The 23,308-nt window shown below is 42.7% G+C and overlaps 3 protein-coding genes across 6 annotated transcripts; 1 reads left to right on the forward strand and 2 right to left on the reverse strand.

Annotated features, from left to right (window-relative positions):
• Positions 1-411: 411 nt before the first annotated feature.
• Positions 412-21,380, reverse strand: LOC117578044 (E3 ubiquitin-protein ligase Ubr3). Of its 3 annotated transcripts, XM_052008645.1 has the most exons (12): positions 21,041-21,379; positions 19,322-20,586; positions 16,242-16,978; positions 15,943-16,171; positions 15,454-15,866; positions 15,229-15,387; positions 4,918-7,896; positions 3,311-3,734; positions 2,495-3,231; positions 2,293-2,424; positions 1,396-1,535; positions 412-1,326 (listed from the first exon to the last, which is right to left on the reverse strand). In XM_052008645.1, the coding sequence occupies exons 2-12, from the start codon at positions 20,022-20,024 to the stop codon at positions 1,209-1,211; spliced, it is 6,771 nt and encodes a 2,256-aa protein (XP_051864605.1). In that variant the 5' UTR covers positions 20,025-20,586; positions 21,041-21,379; the 3' UTR covers positions 412-1,208. The 3 variants fall into 3 exon arrangements, with proteins under 3 accessions (XP_051864605.1, XP_034119054.1, XP_034119053.1); XM_034263163.2 differs by having other exon boundaries at positions 3,311-3,731; positions 19,322-21,380; XM_034263162.2 differs by having other exon boundaries at positions 19,322-21,379.
• On the forward strand, positions 8,308-13,851 carry LOC117578045 (uncharacterized). 2 transcript variants are annotated; one of them, XM_034263164.2, is made up of 5 exons: positions 8,308-8,717; positions 8,803-9,165; positions 12,005-12,726; positions 12,825-13,214; positions 13,292-13,851. In XM_034263164.2, exons 1-5 carry the CDS (start codon positions 8,442-8,444, stop codon positions 13,584-13,586), a joined length of 2,046 nt encoding a protein of 681 aa, XP_034119055.1. In that variant the 5' UTR covers positions 8,308-8,441; the 3' UTR covers positions 13,587-13,851. The 2 variants fall into 2 exon arrangements, with proteins under 2 accessions (XP_034119055.1, XP_034119056.1); XM_034263165.2 differs by lacking the exons at positions 8,308-8,717; positions 8,803-9,165 and adding exons at positions 10,455-11,267; positions 11,326-11,490.
• Positions 21,381-21,803: 423 nt separating the features above from the next.
• On the reverse strand, positions 21,804-22,857 carry LOC117577611 (40S ribosomal protein S14a-like). The gene is made up of 3 exons (XM_034262460.2): positions 22,802-22,857; positions 22,249-22,506; positions 21,804-22,182 (listed from the first exon to the last, which is right to left on the reverse strand). Exons 2-3 carry the CDS (start codon positions 22,483-22,485, stop codon positions 21,964-21,966), a joined length of 456 nt encoding a protein of 151 aa, XP_034118351.1. The 5' UTR covers positions 22,486-22,506; positions 22,802-22,857; the 3' UTR covers positions 21,804-21,963.
• Between the last annotated feature and the right edge of the window lie 451 nt (positions 22,858-23,308).

Raw genomic sequence — 23,308 nt, forward strand, 5'->3', positions numbered from 1 at the left:
TACTTAATAATATTTACAATTAGAATGCGCCACAAAAACACACGCAAAAAAAAAGATCAACAAATAACGCACAGAACTTTTAGAATAAGAAACAAAACACACACGAACACAAAAAAAAAATAAAATAAATTCCAAAATACTCTGAATTGAAAGGAAACGCAAGTATGAAAAATATATTTCTCAAGGATTCATTTACAATTGTGAAATTGACAAATTGAGATTCGAATTCGAACGGTTTTACGGTTTTAAGCGCAGATAGCGATAGATACGGTAATTATTAATATCAATTAACTAATAACAAAAAAAAAAAAAAACATGTTGATCATTTTCTTCTTTTTTTTTCTTTCCTTTCTTCGATTCTTCTCGCTTTTCTAATTTTCTACGCAATTCACAATACGCTTTTCGTTAACATTTTCTCTCGTGTTATATATTTATATATATCATTATTTTTTTTTTTTTTTTGATTATATAGAATTGTTATATATGTGTGTATATATCTGTTATTTTTTTTTAACTATATGAATTTCATCGTTTCATTTTTTACATGCACAAACTCATGAGGCCAAGGGTGTGTATGTGTGTGAGTGTGTCTGTGTGTGTTTAAGTGTAGCTTAAATAAACCTAATCAAGGCTTAGTGACTAAATACATACAAGCACACACACATATAGTTTTTGTTTTGTTTATATAACGTATATTTATATAATTTAAGGGGCATTGCACACAGACAAAGACAGAGACGGAGACGGAGACAATTATTAATCAGAGACAGAGACAGCACTTTTATACATATAGAGGCGTATGTGTGTGTATTAGTATATATATATGTCTGTATATGTTTTTGTTTTTCATTTAAATATGACTCTTAATATCAATATCAGTTGCATTTTGCATTTACTTTGCTTCTTTGCCTATATACATAATGTATATATATATATATGTTTTATATATATATATCTATATCTTTATCCTTAGTCGTAATTGAAGTCGTCGTCGTCGTCGCTTCTTTTTCTCTCTCTTTCGTATAGCACAAATGTTGTGTGTGTGTGTGTGTGTGTGAGAGGATAGTAGTTTGTTGATTGATTGATGTGTTGTTGTGGGTTTGGTTTCGTTTTCCATCTTTCTCTTTTTGTTGTTTTGTGTCGAATTCTTGTTTAGATTAGATCTGGCCAACCAGCTCTTGGATGCTGCGCAGTAAGTCTTCCATGTTTCACAAGAGATCGCGATGAAAGACCCAAGTGTGCTTCGTGTGCGCGAATTTGTGCGACAGCCACTGTGACTCCAGCAGATTGAAGCGATCCTGGCTCAAATATAGCGGCTTGCCACGCCTACAATAAATAAAGTATATATATCATATGTTTATCTACAACATATCCTCTATCCGCATTTGAACTCACTTGAGATCACGATCCTCTTCGTCGAAATCGTCCAGATAGAGCGAACCCCAAAGGCAAGCGCGTCGCCCACGGATAACAATAATGTACGTCGAGGTGACCACCAGGAAGATGCCAATGCCGCCGCCGCAGGACAACGTGTGCTGCACAAAACACAAAACACAAAATATATATAATATTAGTAATGCATTTAGAATAAACAGTTTAAATTTCAGTTGAATTCTCCATAGCAAAACATTAACTTGCTTTTCAACTATTCTTTTTACACCGAAATCTTAAATAATTGCACTTAAAAAGAAATAATTATATGTTTTATTTTATTCCTATTTAAAATAGATTTTATTTATTTTAGTTTTTATCTTCGTTGTCAGAGAACATAGATAATATAATTATTATATTACTTAATTCCTTTTTAAAATGAACTTTTTGATTTAGAACAATTTGTTCAACTATAAAGTTAAATTAAGATGCCTTATCATCGTTGTCAGAGAATTTAAATAATATATAAATGTTAGTGATGAATTTGGGTATAGAAACTTTATTTAAATTCAATTCGATAGCAAAATGCATTATCTTTTGATTTATCCAACAACTTAATGTTTGTATTTGTGTATTATTTACATAAACTTCATTTAAACAGAATAATGGATAATGAAACTTAGTTTCGAATTCTTATTTTTGAGTGTGAAAGTTCGAGATCGTTTCTTCAAGTTAATTAATTAATTCAACTCACTAAATTAATGAAAACAATAAGGCAAAGATCATAATTTCTAATTTGTAGCACAACCTCATTAAAAAGCCAGTAATGAAATTTGCTTTTTAATTGTGATTTTTGAGAATGAAAATTTGAATGTTTCTTTTCTACAGTTTCTGGTTTATTGTTGTATTGTCGTCACTTACCCGCACTGCCTCGCAGCATTCTTTTTCGGCGCAACAGTTTTGCTTGAGGCACACAATCGTGCCGCACAGCAGACAAATGGAGCTCTCCTTGGGCACCTTGTAGCAGTTGAGGCAAGGTCGCTCATGGTAGTACTGCAAAAAGAAATTAGAAATTGTATTAGCAAAAGAAAGCACCGAATATTTTTGAATTTGATTCACTCACTGTGAAGAGTCGCTCGTATTCGCGTGGCAATTTGAGCAGACGCGGCTGTTGCCACAGCGAATGCTGATTCATCAGTATCAATTCGCGAACTGTATCCGTGGGAGGATGCACATCCATCAGCTGCTTGCACCAGAATTGTGGCAACGTTTGTTCCGTGCCGGGTATGAAGCACAAACCCTTCGAGGCATTGAAGCAATCCCAGTCCATGGAATCGGTGACCAATTCCAAATAGTAAACAAGTCGCACAAATTCCAAACCCGGAGCCGATATCTCAGGCATCTCGTGACGATAGAGATGCTGACGCAGCAACGCAGCGATCCGCAAAAATGGCAGGCAAAGCGATTGCAATTGCAGCTCCATTGATTTGAGATTCACCTCGCTGCTGTTTGAACTGGAGCTGGAACTGGATGTGGATGTGGAGCTGCTGCTGCTGCTGCTTGAACTGGCGCTGGCGGCGCTTGTGCTTGTGCTTGTGCTTGGGATGCTGTCGCGTCGCAGATGCGACAAGCGATTCGTTTGATTCAACACCAGAGCCATGGCGCTGCCCAATTGCGCACAACTCTGCAGCGTGCTGCGACGCGAACCTGACAACAACGACGACGATTGTTGGTGATGGCCACCACCAAAGTGTGCCAATATATAGTCGCACTCGAGATCGGTGAGTGTGACGCACAGCTGCACGACAATCTGATAGTAGAGCAGATTGTACATCACTTTGACCATGCACGTGAAATAGTCTGCAAAAGGATTAAAACGAACGTATTAATAAGATTCTACTACTCTTCTTCTCTCTTGGGACTGGGGCTGGAAACTTACCCTGATCCAAATGCAGCGGCGCCAGCAATATGAACTTGAGCAGCAACGCTATCGGATCCGCCAGCAGACTAGGAATGAGCTCGCGACAATGGGCGGGCAACGGCTCCGTATCGTTCACCGGCATCCCGGCCAACGAGGCCCAGCTGCTCCACAGCGGCCACTCGACGAGGACGCGCACATGCACCGACAGCACATGCAACAGCGGCACAATGCAATCCCGTTTCGGTTTGTAGCGTGTCGCATTCGAGGAGCACAACGAGCCGCCACGTTGTATGATCTCCGCCTCTAGATTGGTGCGCGCTATCGATGTCACAAAGATGAACAGCTTGCGGAACGTGATCGAGGCGCATTTCACTTTCCGTTGCGCTATGTTCGTCATCACCTCCATGGCATGGCCCATGGCCTCCGTTAGCTTTGTGGGCTGCTAAAGAATCGAGAGAGAGAGAGAGAGAACGAACGAAATTCGAATTAGAGGCAACACACAATGAAGCAAGTTAGATAAATACTGCAGATTGCGGTATTATTTTCAAAATATACCAAAATATATCGAATACAGGTCAGTATTATTCTTCAGAGATACCAAATTAATTCGAAATACATATATCACAGACTATATTCGGTATATCGATATGCAATTACGTTCAAAATATACCAGACATCAGATTGCGGTATTATTTTTAAAATACTATATCGAATTATTGTTTTAAATATACCAAAATATATCAAATACAGCACAGTATTATTCTTTAGAGATTCTAAATTAATACTAATACATATATCACAGACTATATTTGGTATATCTATACCATTAAGTACAAAATATACCAGACTGACTATAAAAAAGCAAGTAAGAATCGACAGCAAAGCAATGCTCTACTACATAATTAATATACTGCAAAAAATTCTGAAAATATAGCTATCATTCGCTATTTGGTATATTGATATAGTACTACATACTTTATATGATATAAGAGTTATAACTCAAAGTTTACCCTAGAGTACAAACTATACTATAGAGTAAAGAATATACCATAGAGTATGAAATATACCATAGTGTACAAAATATACTATAGATTGCAAAATATACCATAGAATAAAGAATACACAATAAAGTATAAAATATACCATAGAGTACAGAATATACCATAGATTACAGAATATACCATTGAGTACAGAAAATACCCTAGAGTACAAACTATACTATAGAGTAAAAAAGATACCATAGAGTACAAAATATACTATAGATCGCAAAATATACCATAGGATAAAGAATATACAATAGAGTATAAAATATACCATATAGTACAAAATATACCATAGTGTACACAACATACCATAGAGTACAGAATATACCATTAGGTACAGAAAATACCCTAGAGTACAAAATATACCAGATTGTCAGCCAAAGCAACTAAAACTCGTTTCTTCACATATAAACTGAATTCTTAAATAACTTCTGAGATCTAGGTGATTATACGGATTGTCAAAAAGACAGCTGTACATCTGCTGTTGCTGCTGATGCTGATCAAGAATATATATGTATATAGTACTTGTTTTTTCCGACTGTTTTAATACCCTTCTTCTACGCTACTCAAAAAAAAACTTACCGGTATCGTTTCGTTCTCCTTGATCAGATCGGTGAGATCGGCGACGAGCTGCTCGAATGGCTGATTGCCACTGCGCACGAGATGCATCGGCCTGTCCAGCTGGGGACTGAGTGGCAGCACCGAGTTCGATAGCTGGCGACAGACGGGACAATAGAATTCACCACGATCCTGCACCGGTTGCCGTTGCGTTGTGTACAACGTTTTGAGGTACGCCTCGAGGCAACTGAGATGCACATGATGGCCACAGGATTGCACATGAACGCCATTATCGTAGGCCATGTTATTGGACAGATACCACGACTCATCGCCGAACTTCAAGCTCAAGAGATCGGTGCGTCGGGTGAATTCGGTGGCCAATCTGGTGGTCACAGCCAGACGTTCCTTGTCATCATCGTTCAGTGGCAATGGCAAACGCTCGACATTCCGCCGACGATGTCCGACAATGCCGCTGGATTCGACCAGGACGACGAGCCCGATGGGATTCGTTTCGGTGCTCGCCGTGGTGCAATTGCAGATGATGCAATCGTATTCCTTTTCCCGCGCCTGCTCCTCATACATGGCCTCCTCATCGTCATCCTCCAGTCCGTAGTCCATGTTGTTGGCCGCCGCTGCGGCCGATTGCATAAATTGCTTCTGTTTGTTGGCGAAATCCTGCATCATCTTCTGCTGACGTTCGCGTGCCTTCTTGCGTCGCTCCTCCTTCTCCTTGGTCTCCCGCGCCCTCGCCTCCGCCTGTTTCTCCCGCTGATTGGGCCACAGTCGGGTGCGTATATCGTCGATGCTCTGGGCACACTGCTCATCCCGTGTGGCAATCTTGCGCAGCAGATTCCCAATGAAGAACGGTCCGTCGCCGATGCGCGAACTCGACACCTGAATGTGCTGCTGATGATAGCTGCTCCCGGTCGAGCTGGTCGCAAAGCGTTCCGCTAGCGCCGAGCTGGTGCTCGCCTCATTGCAGTCCACATCCATGGCATCGTTGGCATTGACATGGGACGTGGAGGTGGACGAGGTGGCGCCGTTATCGCTCAGCGAGAAACTATCGAGATTGCCGCTCAGCTGCGAGTGCAACTTGAGGAGCAGCGACAAAATGCTCTCGTCCATGTGCAGCTCATCCTTGTTGCCCGCCCCGCCGATGGCAATGTCCACCGTCCGCTTTCGGGCGCCACTCGCATCGCCACCGAGGCTACCGCCCACTCCCGATGCAGCGCCCAGCGCATGCGATGGCACAATGTCCATGTTGGAGCTGGGCACAGCCACCGGCAAACGGACGCGTTGGAACGGCAACAACATGCCGCTGCCCGTCGGTGTGCTCGGCGAGAACATCTCATTGCCACCGGCACCGGCACCGGCACCGATGGCTGCAGCAGCAGCAGCATTGGCAGCAGCGGTGGGCGCCACAGTTGCCACAACTCTGGTGGTGTCCTCGTCCGTGATTGTTGCGGTTACGGTTGTTGTGCTCTCGGCGAGCAACAGATCCCGCCGGATGGCCACCTCCATGCCGCTCTCGGGCAGCGTTATTTGTTGCAGCGGAAAATGATGGAAATCCTGGCCAGCTGGACTCATATCCATGGCCGCATCGCGTCCATCGTGATCGTTGTCATCCTGCTGCAGCAGCACCACGCCCGTCTCCGCCACCACGGAGAGATCGGGAACAAGTGCCACCTCCATGCGCATGCGTGAAATGGCATTGTTGCGTCCCTGTTGCTGTTGTTGTTGTTGCTGCTGCTGTTGCTGGGTGCGTGCCACACTCATTGCCCCCGATGTCTCATCCAAATCATCCAGGCCATAAGTGTCGCCAATCATCCGCATTGTTTCCGTATCGACATCAAAGTCCAGATCGCTGTAAAACGGATTCGAGCGATAGCTGGAGCTGGTCACCTGCGGATCCCGGGATTTCAGCGACACTTTGCTCACCACATGCCGCAGATTGCAGCTGAGATTGTCGGTGGGATAGCAATGGAAGAGCTTCGGCGGTTCACGTCGATTGCCCCCATAGCCGTAGCCATAGCCGGACTTGTGTTGCGGCTCACACTCGACCATTGCGACAGGTGATGCGGCCGCAGCTGCAGCTGCTGCTGCATTCGATGATGATGCGGATGCGGCTGCGCCTGCTGTGGTCATGCCAGCGTTAATGTCGCTGCTTGTCTCCACGGCAATCTCGAGGAGAAAGACGGCCAACGCGAGCAGATGTTCGGACACATCGCGCGTATGCACAGCCCGGAAGAAGATCGACAGAATGGTCGAGTGAAAGAGACGGGAGTTGAGTATGCGACACGGATCCGTGAAGGCGGCACCGACGGGCAGGGGTAAACGAAACGGTGGCCAAAGATTGCCGCTGGCTGGCATCTTATGCTTCGACTTGACATAGTTGGTGAAGCGATCCAGCGATGATTGGAAATCGCGACGATGCACTGCACGGAGGAGCACATGCAACGGATCATAGTATTCCTCCCACACCTCGTCGATGGGCGTGAAGAGACCTTGCTCCAGATTCTCGGAGCCACTCGATGGCGCCTTGTAGACGGATAGCTTCTTGAGGAACGTCTCAAAGTTCTTGGTGTGCACGTTGCCAGAGCGCTCGGGCATCAGTTCGAGCAACTGTGAATGCGTTTTATTTTCGGTGGCCAGCAGCGCACTAATCTCAATGATGCACTGGGTCGCCTCATCGTTGCCCAGATTGGTGCGACTTGTGACCAGGGTGGCGAGGAATGTGAGAAAACCCTCCAGCATTGAGGATTGCTCCGGTTTTTGCGGTTGCTTCAGCGGTGACGTCTCCAGCCATTGGCCCACATCGAACAGTTCGATGGTGTTTTGCAGAAAGAAATATTGCGACAGATTTGTGGCACAGATTTGCAAAAAGAACAGATCCATGTCGGCCATCGAATTGCAAAAGTTCGCCTGTATATAGGTCATGGCTTGACCTTTGATCTGCAGTCCATTGCGCACCCATTTGCCAGCAAGTATTTCGTAGAAGAAACTCTAGAAGAAACGAAATTTGCAAAAACAAAATTAGTTATCGATAACGTATCGTGTATACATAAGTATTTCTTAACGGTCAAGCTGCAGTATTTACAAACGACTGGCAACGCTGCGGTTATTTTGAAATTCATATTGCAACCTAGTGGCAACGCTGCTGCAACAGTAGTGCCGGCTCACTCGCACTTGCGCCCTGACCTATGTGCGGCTGACATGCAACTGTAAAAATTACAACAAAGTCAACAAAGAGACAAAACATGTCTGCAGACGCTAAAGAAGTAACAACAACAACAACAACAACCACACAGCGAACAAAACGCAAGTGCGAGCGAGTGAGCACTAGAGAGCAAGTTGAGTCTGCCTGGCGACTTGAACTCTCCCATTTGACGCCAGAGCCAGACATCGCCATCATCATTCGCGTTTTGCTGCTCAACTAGCACAGTTGCTTCTAGTGCGTGTGTATGTGTGTGTGTGCTCGAGTGTGTGTGTGTGTGTGAAAAGAGCGTCGTTGTTGTTTGTTTATTTGGTTTGTGGTACAAACTTTATAAATGAAAAAAGTAAAAAACATGCAGATACTGCAGTTGTCGCTGTTGCTGCCGCTATTGCTGTTGACCGTTAGTCCTGCAACGGCGCTTATTGAAGATGTACTCGACGTTCTCCATGTGGTTAAAGAGGTGACCACAGGTGTGTTGAAAGCCTGGGACATTGTACAATCGTCGCCACTGGCAGCCAACATTGAATTTCCACTGATGCGGGAAAAACAACGCAAAGTGCTGCAGCGTCTCAACGAAGTCAGCCGTCAAATCGATCAGTCCGAAGAGACGGTGAGCAAAGTTATCTCTCCCTCCCCACTACTACAACCATTCTTTTTATCGTCCATTCTTTGTGTATATTTTGTATCTATTTTAGCATTCTCAATACGTGGCGATGGCCATAGATTCGGTTAACAGTTTCGTCGGCAACAACATTCAGTTGTCGGCGAAAATGAACGACATCAGCGATACGATGAATCGAATTTCATCCCGATACCAGCAAATGAAGAGCTATGAGGCATTCAAGGATCAATTGGAGATGAGCACACTCATCCAATTCGCCGAATGGACAGTCACACCGAACGCACATTCGGTGCATCATTTGATGGATCGTTTACACTTGACACTACTGGGCAATGTGAATGGCATCGGCAATGAGCAGAAACAGAAGCTCAATGGATCGTCGTTGTCGTTGTCGTCATCGGGAAATCTATTAAGCCAACTGGCAAGCAACTATGAGGTAAAGCTAAGCTACATATGTAAATGATATGATGTGCAGGCAGGCAGGCAAACAATCAACAAAATTTGTTGTGTATGCCTGAACACTTCCTGCATGGCTCAGTCCATGATTCATCTTGGTTTAGTTACGTTTAATGTTATTGTTGTTATAGCTGTGAGAAATCGTTCCCAGAAGTGGTCTTAATTGAACTCGACTTTCCGGTCCGGTCCTCAGTAGTCTCAGCAGCCAGCAAGCGTTAATCGTGTCGCCTTTGTTTTTGTCTTCTGTTTTTTTTTCTCGCCAATTTGGCAACCCCAAAAGAAAGTCAAAGAGTTAAGTCTGCGCGCGATTACTCATCACTAATGTAACGATGAGTCCCACACATACAACCCGAAGCTTATTTGGTTACTCACACACACACAAGTAAATTCAAGCACGCATGCGAATTAGCGAAACGTTTCGTGCGTCGCAGAAAAATTCGTTTATTTAATCAATGAAATTGCTTTCAAATTTGCAAAAATTGCTCCCCTTCTAAATATACTAGAGATGTATATAAATGTATGTGCATACGCACGGAGGTCAAAGGTCTGGTCTAAACAAAACAAACGGGCACAATGCAGACAACCTCTCCCCCCACCCACAAACATTGCGTGGGCATCTTTTCTTTTTGTGTCTTTGTTGTAGTTGTTAATTGCAGTGAGCGCCATCTCGTGGTGGTGGATAAATAGCACACGCGAGAGCAAGCCGCAATGTTGTGTGCAAGAGAGCGCAGTGAGAGAGAGAGAGTGAAGTGCAGGCTGCACAGCTGATAGTACTTTTGAAACTTGTGATGTCATTATTGGCAGCAGCAGAAATCGTATATCGATAACTGTCTAACGCTGATCGTGCATAAAAGTTGCAACTTTAGCTTTTTATGTATTTCTGCTTTCTGGTTTTCTTTTTTTTTTTTTTGTAAATAGACATCGTCTTTGTCTCCAAATATGCCTAGCTTTGCTCACTCACACATACAAACATATGAAATAGGTGCAACAGTGTGCGTGCGCAAACAGCAGCTTTGTCGTGTCGAGTTGAGTTGAGCCGTACAACAACAAATCACGAGCTCCCCTTCAGCGAGTGAGTGCGCGAGAGAATAGAACAGCAACAGCAACAAGCAAGAACGCAATACACTCGAGTACAGCTCAAGGGAGCGAACTGAGCGAACGAAACAAACAATAACAAAATACACAACGCGACGAAAGACGAAGGCGTAGCGAGAGTGTAAATTCTGATTTTGTATGTAGTGTCGACACACACACATGCATATGAACAAAAAAAAATATTTCACAAAAGCCAAGTGAGCGGCCGCAGGCAACGGACAGTATCAACACAACCAGCAAATCAGAAACGACACACAGACTTAAAAAGCTCTAAATCTAAAATAAAGAGTATCAAATTGCAAATATTCATTCAACAGCAAATAAATAGTGCAACACAAAAAGCAAAATTAAATTCTTTAACCAACAATCAAAGAGAGAAAACCTAAACTAAGTGTGAAGTAGAACGATAAAAACAAAAAAGTGCAACGCGCTTAGTCTTTGTGTCTTTCAAAAGCCTGGCAACGCTGGCGCGTGCATAAAGTTTGCTTCTTTTTTTCTTTTTTGTTTTTCTTTTTCTTTGCGAAACGCACGCGGAGTGACAAAGACACAAGATAGATATCAAGCACATTTAGTGAAAGAAAGGAAATCCCCCTTAAAACATTTGTTTTGGGGGCGAACACAATGTCAACGAAAATAACGATGATGATGATGATGATGTTCATGGCGATGATGATGGCGAGCGTTGCCAATGCGCAGGCATCTTATGTACACCGCAATCCCCTATTGGAGGTGGATGCCCTGCGCAACGAATATATTGCATTGGAGAAATCACTGTGGGAATATTTGGACAACTCGCCGTCGAATAGTCAAAACAATCGCGATACGCTAATCAAGAAGATTTACAGTTCGCATCGCGAGTTCATTAATCGACCGCAAATCAGTCGCAAATTTGCATTGGACTACTACAAAGTACTGAATCATTATGAATGGACGTTACTCGAGATGAAATTGTTTCAATTGAGTGGCATCTATGATGATGCCTACAAGGTACACCAGCCAGTGAAGAGAATGTCCAAATCTAAATCTAACGAACCATATTTCGCAGGATAAACTAATGAGCGCACCTACAAGTCAAAATCTGGAGGAACGCGCTGTTCTCGATCTAACTGATCATGTGTTGCGCAACGATAAAACCTTTTCAATGTCACAGATATTTCAGGAAATCGAGTACATGATGGTCAAACAAGCCCTGTACTACAGGGCTATGCTGGTTAGTTAATTGTAACTTGTAATGTTTTATCGCCGGATCAACAAAACAACAAAGCAAACGCAGCAACAATTCCACACAAATATTTCAATTCTAACTCCCGCTCTCTTGCTCCCTCTCTGCCTCGCACTTGTATCGATTGCTTATCACAATAGTAAACGGAAGCCAAGCTACGGCGAGAGCGAGAGCGAAGAGAGCAGCAACAGAGCAGCTTTACATGGAATGAGTGTGTGGCAGGTCGTTTTGCAATTATCGATAACAACAAATGTTTGGCATGCCAGCCATGTGGTGTGGGTGTGTGTTAGAGCGAGTGCGAAATAGCGCTTTGCCAGAAACGACGTAATTGAGATGCGCTGTTTTTTTTTTTTCGTTATCGATAGCAGGCTCAATTACGATCATCGTTTTGCATGCAAAATATCTTGTTCTATTAATCCAGATGTCAGATGTCTATTGTTTCCACATGCCAGGAATATATAATTCTTCTAAATTCGAATTATAAAATATATATTTTTTCCAGACTGCAACCGATGAAATGTGCCGCACTATGCAATCGCCACAGCAATTTGTGTATTCACTGTACACGGATATTGCGCTCACCGAACTCAAGGGCTACATCATGATGGAGTTCTCGTGGATGATGTTGCGCGCCTATGGACGCGGCAATTTCTCCCAGGAAGCCGAACTGATGCGACGCGACTACGAGAAACGCACCGAACGTGCCGTCACCCTACTGAAGGAGGTAATGCGTCGTGCCGATCGCATTCTCTGGCGCTGTGATCCCCCCAAGCATACGCACAATGTCACCTACGATGAGGTGACGCGACTGCTTCAGGGTTACATCGAGAACGAGGTGGATCTGAATTCAGACGAAACGTGTCGCGAGACCTGCTCGTATTATCAATCGACACGCAGCGAGGGCTGCTTCAAGGAGTACTTCTGTGCCCGACAGCCCAAGTGTTCGGGTAAATTGTACAATTGCCAGTTCATTGACTCCGACATGTGGGTGTGTCCATCGGCACAGAGCAGCATGAGACGCTACGAATACATTCAGTATGAGAACGGACGTGTGCTGGGCGAGAAGCAGCAGACTTGTGTGCGTGGCACCACCAAGGTGGACAGTTGGTGGCGTTATCTCTTCTGGCATTGCAGCTACTGCTTCTGTCTGTGCGACGAGCAGGGTCTCAAGTCCGATCGTTTCTTCAATCTACGCGAATCGGTCTCGGACATCAAGCAGAATAGGTGAGAACGTCTTCCACCTAACAATAATACTATCGATTGTTAACCCAACAATGATACTATCGATTGTTAACGATATTTCACATTTCATCACTTTGCAGAGTGGTCACTGGATTGCGTTTTGTGAAAAAGAATCGCATCTTTCACTTGCAAATACAGGAGGGACAATTGCTGCCACGCGGCACCATCAATGCCACAACACTCGAATGGCGTCCCGTCGAGAATTACAAGATCTCCGATCGGAATGTGGCGCGAGGCGTTGACTATCATACGATGAGCTATGAGAGTCGCTCCATCGATTTGGATGACATTATGAAGACGGATGACAACAGTTTTGTGGTCACAGGCGTGCGTTTCCGTGTCCTGGGCGCCCATCTCAATCTGGAGGCGCGTCTCAGTGAATTTGACTTCAAGAAGGGTGAACTTATACAGCCGGAGGTGAACAGTGTTTGGCAGTCGAATGATAACACCGACGTTAGCGGTGAACGCAGGTGCGTAGACTAAATGACCACCTCGGGAAGATCAACAACAACATATATCTCTCTCTCTCTGTTTCGTATTTGTATAGACAAAAGCTGAGTCTGCACAATCTGGATGTGCCGACACGTTCGATTGCCTATTCGCTGCCACAGTCGAAGCACAATCAGTACATTGAGTTTGTCAACACGGGCTTGGATAAGGATGCGGCACAGACAACGGTGCCGTTCATTGATATACAGGATGTGACATCGAATCCGCCGGTGCCGTTGGCTGGCATTGGCATCTATTATAAGGCTCGCACAGGCTATGGTGGCTTTGTTGCCCCCAAAATCATCACCTACGACTTTACGCCGCACGTTCAGGTGCCAAAGACCATCAATTAATGAACTAAAACAACAAACAACCATCAATCAGGGGGGATACGATCGATCAATCAAAATGGTACTCTCAGATCCATCTTCTTATAGCTTTCTCTCTATATGTAAGATCTACAACTAATTTGCATTATATCTATACAATACATAATTCTAATTAACACAAATACAAATATTTCATTTGTACGCCAAAATCGAATCACAATTGAAATACAAATAAACAAAAAAAAAAAACATTGAAATTCATTCTACAAGAATTTCGTTGGTAAACAGAGTTTGAATTGTTTGATCTCTTTTTTTTTTTTTTTTTTGCATTGAAGTTTGTTTGTTTTTCAGAGAGTTCAAAACATTGCTTCTTTGCTTTGATTTGACGCGCAATCTCGCTGCGAAATGTCAACACACTCTCGATAAGCAAAGGAAATTACTCACGAGATTTCAACACTAACAAATTTTTTTTGAATCATTTTCAGTTTTATTAGAGCTTAACACAGCTGAATGCAAAGAGTTTATAAAGAATTTTCTGCAGCTGGTTTATTTACTTCAACTTGCGTCATGGCTTTCTTGTTGTTTAGCTTTGCTTTTATGTTAGCAACCAATAGAAAACGTTGAAAAGTGCAGATGCAGATAACAATCAATAAAAGTACGTGCTTTGGCACATTTCTAAAACGTCATATAAATCATGAAATCATGAAATGTCGCAGCATTAAATATGCTTGCTGTAGATTTTTTTTAGAGATACTTTTGTATTGTATATAATATACACTTTGTTTACAGATTACTGCTAATGAAGCAGCTGCCAAGTGAAATCTATCGAGAAAATGCTGAAAACTATTCTTTCTTTCAAACAATAATCATAATACTGTTCATCTTTGAAAAGTTACAATTTTAACTAATTTAACTTTTACAACATTTGCTTGAGATTGACATTTTCTAATATTTCGACAAATAGAACAAGACAGCTATAATCGAGTGTGTTCGACTGTGAGATACCCTATACTCATTATGAATAAAAGCAAAGAAATGCGGTAATTCGTAAAATATACCAAAATAATGTACAACAAAAATGCTAAAATTATACCAAAGGGTTTATTTGGTATATCGATATATTCAAAATATACCAAATTGTTAGCCAAAGCTACAAAGTCTCCTAGTAGATAGGTGATGTTGCCCATACAAAAGAATTTCTTATAAAACTTCTACAATTTTTATCCGATACCCGAGAATTCTAGACTCTAGCTTAAACACGACGCTTGTTATTCGAATATTATCGATTTGTGGGGGCGAAAGTGGGCGTGACAAACATTGTAAACAAATTTCATCTGCGTAGGAACATAACAAGTACTGTCGAAAACAAAAACTGTTGTAGTCTCTGAGATCTAGGTGTTAATACAGACGGACAGACAGGAAGACGGATATGGATATATTGTGAATATAGTTTATAGTATTGCTTTAGCACAGTTTTGAAAAGTTGGCATGTTATTTGGGCTTCACTATTGAAACATTTGAACATTTGAGTTTGCACTTTTCGACAAATAGAAAAACATGTTCTAAACGAAACAATTAACTGCATTGATTTGACAATTTGTTAACCAATTTAACACGCAGCAATATTCAATAAGCTGGTTTGATATTCTGGGACTTTTGAACTCACCTGCACTCGCAGCGGATGTATCATGAGTAGAGGCAATATGTCTGGACGCGAGGGCAACACTTCGCTGAGGCTGATGCCCATTTTGGTGACCGCTTGGCAAACGAATGCAGCCAGGTAACGATGGAGCGGAAAGTGAAACGAAGCCTGCATCATTTCCTCCTGCAAAACGAAGGTTTCAGCAATGTTGTACACAATAATACAAAATATTAGTTCATCTAATCATACCAACGACAGTTTGGGCTCCTTGATGTAGATCGAGTCGAGCCATTCGTGCAGCGTTGTCACACAATAGTTGATGATCTTGCGGGCGAGATGCGCATGTGTGCCATCCTGTAGATGCGATATTATCGACCACATTGGATAGGCGCTGGCCTCCAGTTCGCAGGAGAATGCCGCATAATAGCTGTTGGGTTCGAATTCCACATGCGATGCCGTCTCGCGGACATTCACATTCATGCCCTGCAGCATTTGCAGAAACTGAAACCACATATCGATCAGATTGTCATCGCGGAGAAACACCAAAGCAACGGATTCATGCGACAGCACATTGTTAAAGTCCGAGACAAGGGGCCAATAGCAATGATCCTTCATCACTTGTCGCGTACAATCGATCACAAAATGGAAATTCTTTTTCGGATCTACAAAAAAGCAAGCGAATCAATAATTAAACTAATTGTGAAAATGCAATTTCATTAATTTTCAGTGACGCCTTACCATGCAGCGTATTCTGTATGAGTATCTTGGACATCATGAGCTTCAGACTGATGATCATCACATGCAGTAGCGAGAGTTCGTTGACCATCTTGAGTGCCAGACTCTCGTTGGAGAAGAGCTGTACGCTCATGTGGACAACACGATTGCTGAGCGTGTCGGGATCCCGCGACATTTCCAGCACGGATGGAATGCGACTGTAGTGCATCACGAAGGTGCGTGTCAGGTGTTCCTACAAACAGAATGAATCGCAAATTAGTTAAGCTGACTGACTGCAATTAAAAAAGAATTCATCCACTTACCTTGTAGTCCTGATCCGGCAGCATGTTGAGCAGGAAGCAAACCAACGTCTGGGGAAACTCAAATTTGAACGTCCAAAAGATGAACTCCTCAAGCAGCGTAGTGTGCACCAGTTTGTTGCCCAACGCCGGCAGATCACGATACTCATCCGGTGGCTCGGGATTGGGAAATCGATTCACAGCATCCTCGTATTTCTCGCGATTCGCCTTCAGGAATCGCCCGTTGCGCGTATCCTGGCAGGGTGTTTCCATAAAATACGAATACACATCGGCATTGATCAGGGTGCGTGTCATCACCTTGCGCATTATCTCGCCCATGTTATTCAAATCGATCAGCATATTGGCGAATGCCTCACACGAATACGAGGTGACTGAGTGCGCCTGCAGTGAGGCATCGCTGTGCTCCCGGAAATGCTGCAGCAAACGGAACAGCAGCTTTGGCATTATCGCCTCCGCGACGGCCAACAGATTGTTGGGCACGGGATCACGATTCACACGATTGTTGATGCCATGGTCACTGCAAAAGCCTTCGGCCTTCATCACGGATGTGTCGCCACAATCGCAAGCGCCGCCCGCCTGCGATAAGAACATGTTGAAGTCATGGTTGGTGTGGTTGCCCTTCTTGAAGCAGTCACGGCAGATGGACATGCAGGGCGAAATGCCGCAGGTGCGACATCGATATGCCACCACATGTGGCACCCAGACCAAGCCACACTTGGCGTGATTATCATAACTTCGAACTGTAAAAATAAGAAAGAAACGAAAAATTAGTTCAGCTTCAGTTAGGTAAATTCAAATTGCGATAAAGTAACAAATCAAGTGCGATAACAACTATCGAAATCGATCAATCACACATTAAATAATACAAATACGATTTATGATCTATTTTGCAATTGACAAATGAATACGACCTCAATAAATTCGATCTCATAGTTATAAAATTACATTAGATTTCAAATTCAGACGAGCTAATTTTCATAGTTATCGAAGTATGCAAATCAATGCAGCACTTTTATCGATATGAATTAGCGTTATCGTTCCTCTTAATAATTGTCATAGCGAAATTTGCGAAATAGCAAAAAGAAAAAACTGTTTTTGTTGTTGTTATGCGTGTGTGTGTGATTTGTGGTTGGGTGTCGCATTTTTATTGATTTGATTAAATGCCAAAAATAAATATGATGCACTACACACACACACACACTCATAGTGCTGCTTCTTGCTGACATATTTAATGTTTGCTCTGCTTACGTGACTTGTCTCTTTGAGTTTTGCTTTGCTTTTTCTCCCCACTTCTCCCACTCTATCTCTTTAACCGCAGCGAAAAGGTCAACTGAATGCGGAAGGAAGGAAATCAATCGAAAGCCGGCAGCGAAAAAATAAAACAACAAATGGCATCAAGCAATACGAACGCAGTGTGAATGGCAAACGAGCAAAAATTGATTGACTATTTTGTAAAACGATCGACAAGTTGCCATGCAACTCTGCGTGGCATTCGCTCTTCCAATTTATGCTGCACTATCTCCACCACACCCCCTACCAACAACAACATAACATAACATACACACACATGTGTGTGTGTGTGAGTGAGAGCGCAAAACTTTTCGACAAAATTCGATTAAATCGCCATTTGAAGAATTTTTTTTAACGAATTAAATGAACAGCAAATGTACAAAGTGTACGTATGTTATATGTATGTGTGTGTGTGAGGGGTAAACTTTTGTCAACAACAACAATAACGGTCAACAAGCAATTGCAAGGCCCCAAAAAAAAGTAGAACAAGACCGAGTGAGCAAGAGAACGCAATACAACACTGTATGCAGATTGCTTGCACAGTGGTGCCAAAGACAGTTATTTCCATTGCATACTGTGTGTGTGTGAGCGACATTTTGTGCATGTTGATTGTTTGGCATGACATGGAGAAAGGGGAGATGAAGGTGCGCTCCACACTGTGCATAAAACATGGCGTGTCAACACAATTGTCAAATCAACAACAATGACGGTCAATAAACTTTTCCCCAGTGTACTGCCGGCCCCAAGCATATACATATGTGTGTGTGTGTGTGTGTGTAGATTAGTGTAGTGTAGAGCTGCAGCAGAGTGTAAAGTACTGTAGTGCAGTGTAGAGAGTTCTGTGGTGTGTTTCCATGGCACTTTAGCACGTAGCATTTTCATTTGCAATTTTGCAATTGTTTGAAATGATTTTCTTTTTACACATGCACAGCATACATACACATAAATACATACATACATATGCAGGTAGTTACTTCTTGGTAATTTTCAGAAACAACAACAATAACAGCAAGTAAAACGAACAATTCGTTCTATACTGTGCTCTTTCGCACGCATTTGATGTGTGACAAGGGTGGCACACACACATGTACGCACAGAGCAGCTGCATATGGGTGTGCGATGTATTTGGACGGATGCTGCGGAAGCATTACGCAAGGCAAAGTGAATAAAACAGCTGACACAAGCTGACAAGGTGCAACAGCTAGCCATGTGCTATGCGTGCGTATGTATGTATGTGTGTGTGACAAGTGGGACGAGAACGTTTAGCCGCCATTGTAAATAGATAATAACATAGCCAGATTAAATTTGCGCTACATGAGCTAAACTTTAACTGCTGTGCATGTATATATATATATATATATATATACATGTGTGTGTGTGTGTATGATGTTGTTATTGCTTGTTGCCATGGCGTTGCACTGTCACGCTGCCTGCACCTTGCTTATGTACTTTGCGTGCCATACCGTGCCCTACAACCATTTTACACACATACATACATACACTCAGCAACAGCCTATTAAGGTGCACACACACACACAGATACACGCATAGCAAGCACAATTTCAGGGGCAACGAACGAGTTGAGCGATCAGCTGCTCCAACGATAACACAAAATATATCGTTTGACAGTCCAGTCGCTTATCGATAACACTGAACAGCAGCATTGTTATTACGCGCTCTCGCTTGCACTCATGTGCACTGTCCAGCACCACACACAACACACACTCATGCTAGCTCTGTCTAAGAACGCTTTTTTTTTTTATATTATCGTTATTCATTTGTTAAATACTTACCAATTTTGACAAATTCCTTGGGCGTCCGACCGCCGGCAATTAGCCATCGTATCCATTCGATATTATCGGGGTTATCGATGGGCGTGCCGGGATTGAAGAGCGTATCCATAATGGAATCCAAATCCGGTGTCGGGCTGCCACGGCAGCATTCCGTATTGATCAATGCGGCGACCTCCTTGCGGCTGCGCAATATGAACGAGGAGGTGCCAAAGAAGAAGCTTGGCTTGGCGCCGCCAGCTGCAGCGGCAGCGCTGCCATCATCATCATTATTGACAGCGACGCCGCCGCCGCCGCCGCTGCTGCTGCGTGGCGTTTGCGTTGTTGTTGTTGTTGTCTGTGAGTCCCAATCATGAAATGGCGAATTATCGATGCCACTACCACTTGCTGCAGTTGTTGTTGTTGTTGCTGCTGCTGCTGTTGTAGCTGCAACTGTTGGAGCAGCTACGCTCCCGACACCGCTGCTGCTACTACTGTTGCCGCTGCCGCTGCCACTGCGACTGGTAACATTAGCTAGCTGAAATTGCAGCGCATAAGCGGTACGCAAATCCACATCCGAGGATTCATCTTCATCGCCAGTTTGCTGTGGTTGTTGCTGCTGTTGTTGTTGTTGGTGCTGCTGCGTCGACGTCGACGTTGTCTGATCAACGCCATCGTCATCATCGATACTTATGTCAGCATTGGATATGTTGTCATCTTCATCCATGCTGAGCCCGGTGCGATTGTGTGTGTAGAATTATTGTTATTGATATCGGTGACGTCGCTCGACCCGCCTCCACACCTTCCTTCCTTCCGCACGCACTGGTCAGCTGTCTATCGTCTATCGCTATCGCTTGTATCTATGTAGCTATCTATCGTTCTATCTATCGTTCGCTATCTATTTGATATTTTCTTGCTGTGCTCTGCTCTTTGAGACAACGACGACGGACTGCAAAATGCCGTTTGCTGCTTCGCTTTTGCGTTTGCTTCGCCTTTGCCTTTTTTGCTTTGCTTTGCACGTCTCTCGCTCACGCTCTCTTTCTCTCTCGCTCTCGCGCGCTCAACTTGGAGTTAAGATTGCCTTTTAGCGTCTTGTTCGTCTTGTTTCAAACAAGTTTTCTTTTTTGGTTCTTCTTCTTATGCTGTTGCTGCCGACGTTGTTGTTGTTGTCGGTTGTTGCTGTTGCCTCGTTTTACACTGCGGGATTTTTTATTTTTTTATGTTTGGCCTTAACTTTGCATTGAAATTTTGCCAAATATGCCTTAGATTTTTATTTTTTTTGCCTTTTACTGTTGTTAAAAAAAGAAATTTGTTATTGTTAAAAATGCACAGTGCAACGTTCACGCACAAAATATACAAAACAAAAAAGGAACACACACGGAAAATTTGAAATAAACACCGAAACACTTGACTCACTATTGCTCAGCCTTTTTCTTGCTGTTTTTTTTTTTTGTTTTTTGGCTTTTTTTTAGCCGCTTCTCACATCTTGCTCCGCTGCTTGACGTTGCTTGCCCGACCTACTATTTTGTTGCTATTGTTGTTGTAGTATTATCTATGCACATCACAGGAATACGAATACACATCTTTTATATAGCACAACAACAAGACATAGAGATAGATAGATATAGTAGGGAATGATTGTACAACGAATTTTGCAGCATGTAGCTCGGCTGGCTTTCAACAAATTGCACGATGTTTTATTGAGTTTGCAAATTTCTTATTTCTTCTCACACACATGCTTACCACTACACTCGCACAAACTCACGCTCACGCACGCACGCACACATGCACGCTGACACACACACGCACACGCACGCACACAAATGTATAACCAAATATATTATTCGTGCAATGAACTTGCCAATTACAAATATCAGTAGGGTTTTTTAGCACGATTTAATATTAACGCGTTCTTGCCATTTTATTTGTGATTGCAATTGACAGATGGCAGTCCACACCGACTAACAATTTTCTTTTTTTTTTGTCTTTAATTTCAACTCGATTTCGCTCGCTTGCTGCGCTGCGCTGGCTGTGTGTGGAAATTACAGTCTCTGTATATGTGAATTTTATCTCTGCAATGCTATGTGGTTCTTGTAAAACTGCCAGTCACAACGATGCGTTGGCATGCACGCCAAGAAGAAGCAGAGTTTAAACGCATTTCGGCAATCGATTATTAAAGCAGTGTAGCATTTTAATATCGGAACAGCTGTTTTGCATATTATAAATTTATGTATTTTAATCAAAGCGAATTCCTTATAACCTGTACTATTTAATGATTTAAAATATTATAATGTGGTTAAATTAAATACTTTAAGCTGAACAGCAGATGATGTATTAAATTACAGACTTGTTATCAATATGCCTACCGATGTATCGAAGGAGTCTATCGGAATGTTCGGAAGCACACACCGCACAGATATCGCACACAAGCAAATAATCGAATATTTCTACCGCCCCAGATGAATTTCGCAATCTCGTTTAAATCATTTATTACTACATTATCAGATGTATTTTAATATATATATTTTTTGTTTAGTAATTAGCGCATCATTTTATCGCTAACAGCACAGTATGTGCTGCATGCATTTTACATATAACAATAAAAGACACAGCATCGATGATTTTGGCCGTTTGTTGTTGTGTTGTGGAGAGGCGCTTCCTTCTGCTTACAGACGACGACCACGGCGACCGCCCTTCCTGCGTGTGGAATCAGATGGGATGGGAGTGACATCCTCAATGCGACCGATCTTCATCGATGAACGAGCCAGAGCACGCAGCGCCGATTGAGCACCGGGTCCGGGTGTCTTTGTTTTGTTGCCACCAGTTGCACGCAATTTAATGTGCAATGCGGTGATGCCCAGAACCTTGCACCTTTCAGCGACATCCTGTATAAGATTGCAAATTGTTAATAATTGTTACGACATGATCATTGTACATTAACATTAACATACCTGAGCGGCCAACATAGCGGCGTAGGGGGAAGCCTCATCACGATCAGCCTTCACCTTCATGCCGCCGGTGACACGAGCAATAGTTTCGCGTCCCGAAAGATCGGTGACATGGACGAAAGTGTCATTGAAACTGGCATAGATGTGGGCAACGCCGAAGACATTCTCGCCATCGCGAACCTGAGGGCCCAACTGCACCTGCACTTCCTCCTTTTGCACTTTAGCCTTTCTGGGGGCCATTTTCTATTCTTCAAACAGCAACTGTGTGTGAAAAGAGTCAAGAATGAAACTAACTTTTAGTTTTATTCATGCCGAATGCCAAACGACAACATTTACGCCGCCGCGCACTGTCGCAACACAAACACAAACAATAACAAAAATAACAAAAAAATAATTCGGCAACATCAACGTTGCGTATGCACATCTGCAACATTTTATTGTTTCAGTTGATAGTCAATGGAATTTGGCACTTGTTTTGTGTTTACGTTTGCAACGTAATTTTTGCAATTTTATTATTTTTTTGTCAAAAATTGCTAGAGAAAATCGCGAAACGAACCAATTGTGTGTACCGGATATCAAAAAAGAAAGCAACACTGGCAGGGATGCCAGTAGGTATCGATATGCGCGATAGCTATCGATACATTCAATTTGATTTAATGAATATTTACATGTCGTTGTCATCGATCACTGCGCAAAGTGCGCCATTTTCAGTTAATTTTAAATTATCTGGGTGGCCAGTATTTGATTGGGACAATTCGTCATAGTGATATTACTAACAATGTTTGCCTGTTTCATTTTATGTGTATTTATTCATGTACACTTGTTTGTCTTTTCAGAATTACAGATATCTGAGGCTTTACTTCATAAGTTCTAAAGAATTTCATTGATGAACTGCGAAAATAAATTATGTATTAAAAATATTATCAACCCAACTTGCATATTCCAACACTTAATAAATCCCCAATTATGGCTAATTTGCCAACGATTTTTGTACTTTTCAGTAATTGTTCCAAGTTCATTTTAGAGAAATATACCGATTTGTGCAGCCCTGAAAAAATGGCTG

This window comes from Drosophila albomicans, chromosome X (genome assembly GCF_009650485.2).
Source record: "Drosophila albomicans strain 15112-1751.03 chromosome X, ASM965048v2, whole genome shotgun sequence".
Lineage (NCBI taxonomy): Eukaryota > Metazoa > Arthropoda > Insecta > Diptera > Drosophilidae > Drosophila > Drosophila albomicans.